At 53.2% G+C, this 10467-nt stretch overlaps 1 protein-coding gene across 1 annotated transcript in view; it reads left to right on the top strand.

Moving 5' to 3' along the window:
* DIP2A (disco interacting protein 2 homolog A) overlaps positions 1–10467 on the top strand; it is a 142234-nt gene that overhangs the window by 92164 nt on the left and 39603 nt on the right. Inside the window, exons 16-21 of the mRNA XM_023739099.1 lie at positions 568–687; positions 2392–2506; positions 4177–4316; positions 4604–4740; positions 4862–4942; positions 5761–5888. Of these exons, the coding sequence (XP_023594867.1) occupies positions 568–687; positions 2392–2506; positions 4177–4316; positions 4604–4740; positions 4862–4942; positions 5761–5888 (721 nt within the window). The remainder of the gene's footprint in view (positions 1–567; positions 688–2391; positions 2507–4176; positions 4317–4603; positions 4741–4861; positions 4943–5760; positions 5889–10467) is intronic.

The following is a 10467-nucleotide window of genomic DNA, read 5'->3' as shown; positions in this document are numbered from 1 at the left end:
CTGCTTTTTCAAATCTGGCCTCTGGTCTTCAGAGCAACCGCCCGTGGATCCCACTTTCTGTAGGAAAGCTGATGGCAGGGATGGGATGGGGTGGCGGATTTGGCAGGCAGCACAGCCAGGGGTGAGGCCCAAGCCAGTCTGTGCAAATCTGTGGTCCTCTCACCACGACCTGCCCGCCATCTCTTCCTCCTCAGCCTCCCAGGCTCCAGCTGCATGCAGATGGCACTGCAGGGTGTGCGAAGGCCCCTTAACACAGGGCTGGTGACTGCAGGCTGGGGCAGCGCCTCACAAGATGTGCAAAGAGCAAATACAGCTCTGCCAAATTACAGTTGAAAATGGGTTTGAGTTTATTCTGTAGGAATTAAACCCCAAGGTTGATTTTTAAGTGAGGTGGATTTGGGGTAGCTTAGCCTGTGCGCTGGACAATTGGAGAGAGTGCGTGTGAATGGAAGATGCGTCCGCTCCCCTTCCTGTCCAGGGGACCACAGTGCTGTGTGTGTCCATGACGCTCAGGGGTGCCTGTGTGTCTCACACACACACGCACGCACACACCTGTCTCCTCCACAGCCCGAGTGGCCCTGGTGAAGTCCCGCGACATGCACTGGTCCCTCCTAGCCCAGCGAGGTCAAAGGGACATCAGCCTTAGCTCGCTGCGGATGCTGATGGTGGCGGACGGTGCCAATCCATGTGAGTACACCGCCCTGCCCAGGGCATTCTGTCTCCTCAGGGTCACAGACTCTCCAGATGGACCAAGCTTGTGTCGATAGACTTATCGTGAGCAACAGAATAAGGAGTGCTGCCCAGCAGTGTCACATAGAACATGACATTTGTCCTGCGGTGTTCCCATACAGGCCTCTTGTTGGCAACTCCTCAGGCATGTTTATTAGGTCCCCTAATCCAAGGGTAGCCTACAGCACTGATGAGAGGCACATGCCTAACAGAAAAGTCATTTTTCTTAAGAAATTACCAGAATATAGTTAAGGAAATGGGGGGGTCTCCTCTTTCCCTGGTGAGCTTCATCCCAAGCCCCCTGTCCCAGCCTCTTGTCCTGAGCCCTCTGCCCCAGCCCCTTACCCCAAGCTCCCTGTCCCAGCCTCTTGCCCCAGCCCCTCACCCCAGGCCCCCATCCCAGCCTCTTGCCACAGCCCCTTACTCCTAGCCCCCTGTCCCAGCCTCCTGCCACGAGCACCCTGCCCCGAGCTCCCCACCGTTGGTCCTGTGCCCCAGCCACACTGGCTCCCAGGCCCAACGCCTCCTCAGGGCCTCTGTGTAGGCAGTTCTCTCTGACTGCTCCTTCGTCCTGCTGCATGTCTTTTGTCCCCCAGAGCAGGGCCGTCCCTGCTTCATGCTCCCGAGCACTGGAATGTGTGTGGAGTCACGGTCTGAGTGGGTGACCACGTGCTCGGTGGTTGCACGTGTGGTCTCACAGGCCAGGCTTGGTCTGTGAGGAGCGTCGCCTCTGGGCCTTGTCGGCGGTGCTGGCGATATTGGTGAGGGGGCTCCTTGGGCAGCAGCGGCCCTTCCCCATCACCACCATGGTGCAGCACCTGCAACTGGGCCTCTTTGTTGATTTGTGCCCTGCCTGGCTTGAGGGAGGAAAGGGGCTTGCAGTCCCCGGTGGAGCCCTGCCGCCCCACACAGATGTCCAGTGCCACCCCCTCGGGGCTGAGTAAGTGCGTCTGACACCCGTGGGGTGGACTGGCTGGCACTGAGGCCTGACTCCCAGTCATGACTGGTGGGGGCCTCCACAGGGGTGCATTCTGGAGGAAGTGGGTACTTGGGGGATGTGCTTGAAACTGACAGGCACACACTGGTGCCCACAGTGTAGGATGTGCAGGAGTGGGAGGTGTGTCGGGGCCACAGTGCAGCCACATGCTTCCAAGGCCCTTCCAGGGCTCTGTGGGCCTGCAGGGCTGGTCAGTGTCGGGCAGACGGTGCTCATCCCCGGGGGAGGGGGTTTGGGCCCGGCCCGCCGTCATCATGAGCACTCGTCTCCATGGGGTGTGCCCCACCCAGCTCCACAGGCCTCACCTCTCTCCCGACAGACCTGCATGGCCCGCTCATGGCGGTCCAGTCGGGTCAGGACTGTGCGTGTGTGAGACGCCTTAGCAAAAACTGGCTGTGACCAGAAATGCCCATCTCCGTATTGCGTCGCCTGAAAATGCATCGTGCGTGTGTTCACTGTGAGCCCGCCCCCTAGCGCCTGCTGCCCTGTGTCGTCATGGTGACCGTGCGTGTGTTCACTGTGAGCCCGCCCCCCAGCACCTGCCCCTATGTCAACACGGTGACAGCGCGTCAGCGTGGGTCCCAACGCAGGGCAGCGCGCAGCTCGGGCGTGGTAGCCTCTGCCCCGGCCACCTCCTGTGACCTGTCTCTCCACGTCCCTTGCAGGGTCCATCTCCTCCTGTGATGCCTTCCTCAACGTCTTCCAGTCCAGAGGCCTGAGACCGGAGGTCATCTGCCCCTGCGCCACCTCCCCCGAGGCACTCACGGTGGCTATGCGCAGGTATCTGCCTTCCCGTCTGGAGGCCCGTCCACACGGACATGGAGCACACGTCAGATGTTCGTTGCTTGTTGTTAGATTCTCACATAGCACATGCCCTAGGTGGCACTGTCTGGGCATTCAGCAGATGTCACCCTGTCCCCACAAAAGCCTTCAAGAGGCTCTGCGTCCCCGGGGCCTCTAGCTGGGACGTCTGCCCCGTCCACCACAGCATCCTGCCTTGCACCAGGAATTCAGGGAGGAAAGGGGCAGTGCTTTGTTTTGGACATGATGTCAGCATTTCCGGGAGTTGGCTTGCACAGTGAGGGATGATCCTATCTCCTGTGCTGGCTGCACACTTTGCTCTGCTACCCGCCTGGTTGCATGAGGGGGCCGGGTAGCAGCCCCCCGGGTGCTTGCTTAGTTATCTGTTGTTCCTCACATCAGGGAGGCCTGTCACCTCTGTCCTTTAGCCACATAACCACTGTGACCTGGGAACTCCTGGCTCCAAGGTGGGTGACTGAGCGCCTGTCAGCCATGAGCACAATGTATGCGCGGCATGTGGGCTTCTTGGGGAGCCCCAGCTGGGTGCTCAGCACCCCAGCCGTGCCAGAGGAGGACCCAGTGGCCTTGCAGGGCCGCCTCCTTCCTGCTTCTCTTTGTGCGCGGGCACCTCGGGGTCCTCCCAAGCCCCGTTGTCACACCGTGGTGCCCCTGCCCTCCGCACCAGGCGTCAGACCTCATCGCCACCTGGTTGTCCTCACCTACCCGGGAGTACTCACCCGCAGCCCCGCCTCGCGCCAGCCCTCCCGGACCTGGGGACCTGGACCGGTGCTCACGGCCGAGTGTGTCTTCTGCGTCGGTTCTCCGTCCGTTACTCGGTTGCTAGTTGTAGCTTGTATCATATTCATAAATAGTATGTGCTCACACACACGCAGGTACTTGGTAATCTTAATTTTTTAATGGTAATTCAGTATTAAAATAACCCCCTTTTTCTTCACAACTGCCAGTTATTCTCATCCCTTGACCTGTGGGGTTTGCTTTGTGTGGCAGTGTCGTTTTTCTCTCAGCAGAGGTGGAAATCAGGGCCTTTACTTCCAAGTGGCCTGGTTACCATGGCTGCATGAGAAAGCCCTCAGCCTGGTGGTGAAGCTGCGGCACCACTGTGGGGTCGCTCATGCCCTCCGTGGGTCGGGAGTTGGGAGGACCCCCGGGGCAGTGTGGCTCGCGAGGAGATGGTGTTTGCACTGGAAGTGTGGGGCTGAGACAGCTGGGGCTGCCTGACACCTCTGTCTGCATAATCTCGGGCCTGCCTCCCCGGCCTCCCGGCTCCTCACAGCAGGTGACCTCAGCACAGCCCACCACTCACCTGCCATTCAGCTCCAGGTGGTGTCCCAAGACAGCCAGGGGAAGTGGATGGCTTTTGTGACCTGGCCTTGGAGGTCACACAGCACCACTTCCACTGTGATCACAAGCCCACCGCAATCAAGGAGGGGGCACACACTCCCCTCTGGTGGGAGGTATCAGGGCCACACAGTCTGTCATGCTAGGTCTCTGCATGACATGTGGCTGAGGGTACAAGCGTGGGGTACAGGGACTTCAGTACAACCACCCACGGGCAAGGTGGGCACCCCGTTTTTGGTGGGGTTTCTCCTTGCTCCTGCAGTGAATCTGGCGGTGGTTCTGTTTCCCAGGCCGCCTGATCTGGGGGGACCTCCTCCAAGAAAAGCTGTCTTGTCGATGAGTGGTCTCAGCTATGGTGTGATCCGAGTGGACACCGAGGAGAAGCTGGCGGTGCTGACTGTGCAGGACGTCGGCCAGGTGATGCCAGGAGGTGAGGGCGCTTCCAAGGGCACTGGTCCTAGGAGCCGCGATGCTTGGGGTGGGCATGGTGGCGCTCTGGAGCTCGAGGTGGGAGATTCTAAACGTGCTTCTCAACACAAACGGGAAGTGGATTAGATAAACTGTACATTATACACATCATAAAGTCCTTCCTTATGGGGACATATTGCATCCAAAATGATGATTTCACAACTGCGAGCATAGACAAAGTCAGTCTTGGTGAATGATCCATTTAAACATGTTCTTTGTTTATGATTTTGAGGGTCTTTTCTCTCGTAGCTAATGTATGTGTGGTGAAGGTTGAAGGCACCCCTTATCTCTGTAAAACGGATGAAGTTGGAGAAATCTGTGTCAGCTCCAGTGCCACGGGCACAGCGTACTATGGACTGCTTGGGATCACAAAGAATGTCTTTGAGGTCTGTGCCTTCCCTGACTTTGTGTTAAATCAAGCCCCAGGTGCTTACAGGCCATCTGAAGCACATGGTACACGCGTGAGGCCCTGCCCTCAGCCTGACACCCCCTCCTTGTTCTGTGCAGACTGTCCCGCTCACGGCAGGAGGTGCTCCCGTCTCCGACAGGCCATTCACCAGGACCGGGCTGCTGGGTTTCATTGGGCCGGTAAGTGCGTCTCTTGCCACCAGGACCCTCAGTGGGGGAGGCAGGCCTTCTTGTGAAAGCAGACGGGCATGGGCCAGGGCTGGCCATGGGGCCTCTGTCGGCTCCCTCTGGCCTCCTCTGCCCATTGCTTTGTCAATGAGGGGTCATAGCAGCACCTCTGTGGGACCAGCCTGTAGAGGCATGTGTGATCTCAGGTGGACGTGCTTGGGACAGAAGCCCCAGGCTTGAGGAGGGCGAGGGGGCTGCACCCCAGCAAGAGGGCTCCAGCTCTTGTTGAGCTTGTAGTGGTTTATTTTTTCCAGTGGGTGGCAGGTACACGGGTATTTACTGTATCATCCTTTACTATTTGGATGTCTGAAATGTCTCCAAGTACCTCTCTCTGTAGCATCTTAGCCCAGAGGGGTGCTCATCCAGGGCGATTTTGCCCCCAGGGGACACTGAGAAACATCTGGAGACATTTTTGGTTGTCACAATGAGGGTGGTGGTACTCCTGGCACTAGTGGGTATCTGGGAACCCGGGTGCTGCTGAACATCCTACAATGCACAGGATGGCTCCCCAGAGATCTGCTGGCCTGGAGCATCACTGGAGCCGAGTGTGGGGACCTGTCCTTGCCCAGCAGTATCCAGAGTCCTTCACAGATTCACCCAGACCTTTGCCCCAGACCTGCCATATCCCCTCCTCGGAGCCTTTCCTTGTGTTGGGTCCTCTGCAGCCCCCGTGCCGCCTGCGAGTCCCACCTGGGCTGTAGGCACCCTTCACCCCACAGTGCCAGAGCACTGCTCATCTGTGCTACACTGACTGGCGTCCTTGCCCCCAGGACAACCTGGTCTTCGTCGTGGGCAAGCTGGATGGGCTGATGGCAGTTGGCGTGCGCCGACACAGCGCAGATGATGTGGTGGCCACCGCACTGGCCGTGGAGCCCATGAAGTTTGTCTACAGAGGCAGGTGATGCTGGCGGGCCCCACGTAAATTCGAATACGCAAAACCTGGGTATTTTTGTACATCAGAGAAATCTCACGAAGAGATACAATGAAAAGAAAAAGCGAAGTATTTGTAGAAAGGCTGCCAGAGTTAATATCTTCACCTTCCAAAGTTCATTCAATTCCTTAAGAGAATGGGATCCAAATATGTAACTGAGCAGAGGAGCAGGGAGACAGGTCAGCCTTGAAGGAAGATGGGACTAAGAGCAGACAAAAGTTCAAATTAAAACAGCAAAGTACCGTGTTGTCCACGAAATCACCACAGTTAATTCTGGTTGCAGCAGGTTTAGTGGGACGCAGAGGGCCCTACATTGCTCCTGGGGATAAAACTCAGTTCAGCTTTCTGAGAGTATTGAGCAAGCACCTTGAAGAGTTTATTTCTGTTAAGCAGATCCAAGACTTGGGGACTAGGCATCTGTTAGGCTGAGGGTGAGGGGGCTAAAACCCACCCAGCCCTGTCCAGCTGTGGGTGCTCTGTCGTGGAGTAAGCGGCCCCTTCTGCTAGTTGTCCCCTGGGGGAGGGGAGAGCAGTGCCAGTGAGCCAGGCAGACCCTGTCTTTGAAAATATCTTAAAGAAACCAAGAGGGCGAGTTAGTGTAGGCCTCTGACCCTTCCCCAGAGTTAGTTCTGAAGAGACCACAGACGATAGGGACAGGACAGCACCCAGACGAACCCCAGGGCATGCTGCGCAGCCACATGTGAAGGGCAGGGGCCATACCTGGGTGTAGGCTTCACGGCTTCAGGTGCCATGCTTGCATTCCCCCAGCTTTTCCCTTAACACATCCTCGCCTGACCCTCTCAGCCAAAACCAGGGGCACTGTCAGTATTGCTGTCTCTGGGGATAGAGTCAGGACAGCCACACCCTGCTTCTGTGGGAGTGAGGGGGCTGCCTGCCTGTGAGCTCGCACACCTGATGGTGCTGGAGTTAAAGGCCCAACCTGGGTGCTTGTTGGATGCCGGTGTGCCCCTGACAGGGCAGCCTGCCCATCCCCACCAGGGAAGGGGAATGCAGTACCCTCGAAATAAAACCACAAACCACACTGACTCTATGTGCCATGGAGGAAGGGCAACTAAGAGTTAAACAAAGTTTAGAGATAGTCACCAGAACAAACCAAACCTATTGCTGTCAAGTCGATTCCAACTCATAGCGACCCTATAGGACAGAGTAGAACTGCAGCACAGGGTTTCTGAGGAGCAGGTGGTGGATTTGAACTGCCGACCTTTTGGTTAGAGGCAGAGCTCTTAATCACTGCACCACCAGGGCTCTAGCAGTATGAAATAAGAACAAGAAATCACAAGAGAACAGTTGTTTAAACAAGTAACACAGGAGATGGGATAAATAGTAGGGTGGATGGGGGAGAGTGAGTTAATAAGTTGGGAAATCCAATTAAGGAATGACTCCAGAAGTAATGAAATAGAAAACTTAAAAGAAAGATTAAAGACATGGGGAGAGAAAAGCCGGGCTGGCACCGTGAGCATGGTGTGGGGGTTCTCTAGAACTGAGAGCGGGTCTACAGGGGCCCAACAGTGGGTGACGTCAAGTGCTGTTCTCAAAGCAGGACTTTGAGCCGGTTCGAACCAGTTCTGTCATGGCCAACAAAGCGAAACGAAACAGGAACAGACCCAGAGTTTTACAGTTTGGGTGGTTCAGTGCAGTACCCAGAACAGGAAAAATTAGGGCTCGAAACTCTGCACTGGGAGACTCAGAAGAGGGGTAATGAGCCCTTTCAGGGCCTGATGTATGAGAGTGGATTATTGGCAGGACTGGGGAGTGACACACATTCAAAGTGAGCAGTCGGCTGCCATCCTTGAGTGGGGCGCCGCCATCTTTGAGTGGGGCAGCACTGTTTCCTACTCTGCTCAAAATCCAGGGCCAGTAACACAGCACCATAGACAGAAGCACCACAGCAAAGACCCGAAAAACTAAGTCAGAGACAAACGTCAGTCCTGGAACCCTAAGCGTCAAATAAGATAAAGAACTCAGCCAAGCACCAAATGGAATAAGAAACTGACAGAGAACAGAGAGCAAGGAGAGATAGGTGCAGAGGTCCCCTGTCAGCTAATGCAGCAGGGATTTGCCGTCTTGGACTCCTATCAGAGATTGGCCAACAGGGAATACGGGAAAGCAGCTTCATGGAGCTCCCGGCAGGAGACAAAACAACCAGTAACCAGTGACATACGCTTTCCCACCCCCCACCCTTCTTCACCCCTACTTGGCTTCCTCTGCTTCCTGTGGCCACAGTCTTTTGGCCAGGAGGCACCGGCTTCAGCCCTGTGCTGCTTGGATTCTGCCTGCCCACACTGGCCAGCTCCCTGAGTGCCATTTGTTTGTTGCTGGTGTTGCTTTTTTCTGCTTCTTTCAGTTTCTTTCATACCTCTCACCACTTCCCCCTTCTATCTCTCAAATCCTGGCTCTGTGTGCCATCTTTGCTTCTTCTTGAAAGGCCGAGAAATGCCACTCGACTATGGAACTGCTCCCCAGCCCATGCCACCATGCTGGTGGGATCCCTGGGGATTTTTTTGTTTGTTTGGATTTGTTCTGTTTTCTTTTTCTTTTTCGACTTGGGAGCCTCTTCTAGCCAGGCTGTACTGCACGGCTTGGGAGCTACTTCCCCATTCTGTGCAGCCGCATGGTGGCATCCCTGGGGGCATTTCTTTTTTCTTTTTTTTTGTTTTTGTTTTCTTTTCTCTCTTTTTTCCTTTTTTGTCTTTCTTCATTTCTCAGTTTCTCATCTCACTGTACTTACCTTCTCTTCGTGTCTCCTGAATACCTGGTGCTGTGTGACACCTCTAACCCTTCTAGCCAGGCTGTGCTGGGAGCCACTTTCCCAGTCTTTGCAGATGCACCAGTGGGATCCCTAGGGGCTTTTCTTTTCTTTTTTCTAATTTTAATTTATTTTTTTTCTTTTACCCTTTTTCTTTTTTTCCTTTTTGTTTTTCTCCATTTCTCAGTTTCTCATCACTCCAACAGTAGGCTCCCTTAACACTCTTTTTTTTATTTGTTTCTGGCTCCTGTTTCTCCTCTCTCTCCTCTATCCCATACCCATCTTAGCTGCACACATTACAATCTCCCACCTCCTTCCTACTTACCTGCACCATGCGTTGAACGTCACACCCTTAAGCAGCACAGACACAGCCTACTGGAACCTGCCCTGCACTGATTGCCGGCCCGCCCTGTTGGACCTAGTACGTGCAACAAACAGCCCATCCCAGCAACTCCCCTTCAGCTAGACCGGCCCTGCTGTAGCATAGCTGAGCGACTGACCCTGCCCATTGGACAAAGAGGTGAAAAGTGTCATGCCCACAGACAAGCAAACAACAAAGAATGCACGGCCCACCTGCTCAGGCATAACCAAAGAAAACAAAAAAGCAGGATGAAACAAATCTACGATCAGTAAACGAGGAAAATACTGAATGTCCCGAAGACAGCAGACAATATGAAAACATACACAAAAACAGGACAGAATGGTTCCAGTAGATGTCCAAAATAAAACACCAGATGATTTTCCAGTAGAAGAAAAGGCACTAGAACTACCTGATAGGGAATTCAAATCTCTAATATTCAGAGCTAGTCAAGAGTTGAAGCAAAAAGGAGACAAAAATGAGGAAAAAACAGACAAATGCATGGAAAAGGTAGACAAATGCATGGAAAATACAGACCAAAAAAATGGAAGAATCCAGGAAAATAATACAGGAACAAAATGCCAAAGTAAATTCACAACTACAAGTCATACAAACACAACAATTAGAAATCCAGAAGATAAACAAGATTTCAGAAATGGACAATGTCATAGAAGGGCTGAGGAGCAGGTTTGAAATGATGGAAGACAGGATCAGTGAAACTGAAGACAAACACTTGGATACAACTCTGAGGAAAAAAAAGAAAAAAAGAATGAAGAGAAATGAAGAAACCCTGAGAATTATGTGGGATCCAATCAAAAACAAAAATTTTCGAGTGATCGTAGTTCCAGAACAGGGGGAGAAAACAAAATAGAGAAGACCATTGAAGAACTGCTGACATTAAACTTCCCAATATCATGAAAGATGAAAAGCTGACCATCCAAGAAGCTCAACGAACCCCATATAGGATAGACCCCAAAAGAAAATCACCAAAACATATAATCACACTCGCTAAAACCAAAGACAAAGACTCCTGAGAGCAGCTCGAGAAAAACGGAAAGTCACATACAGAGGAGAAACAATAAGACTAAGCTCAGATTATTTGGCAGAAACCCTGCAGGCAAGAAGGCAATGGGATGACACATATAAAAATTTGAAAGAAAAAAAAATTGCCAGCCAAGAATAATACAGCCTGCAAAACTCTCATTCAAGTATGATGGTGAAATTAAGACATTTCCAAATAAACAGAAATTAAGGCACTATGTAAAAACCGAACAAAACTTACAAGAATTATTAAAGGGCATCCTTTGAGCTGTGAACAAACAGCATCAGACCACAGGCTGAATCTAGGACGCAAGATCATACCAGCCAGATATCAATCTAGGAAATGAACTCTCAAGGACTATCCAAAACCAAAAGAATTA

This window comes from Trichechus manatus, unplaced genomic scaffold (assembly GCF_000243295.1).
Source record: "Trichechus manatus latirostris isolate Lorelei unplaced genomic scaffold, TriManLat1.0 scaffold00128, whole genome shotgun sequence".
Classification (NCBI taxonomy): domain Eukaryota; kingdom Metazoa; phylum Chordata; class Mammalia; order Sirenia; family Trichechidae; genus Trichechus; species Trichechus manatus.
Note: the sequence above shows the minus strand (reverse complement) of the source record. Positions and strands in the feature narration are given on the sequence as shown.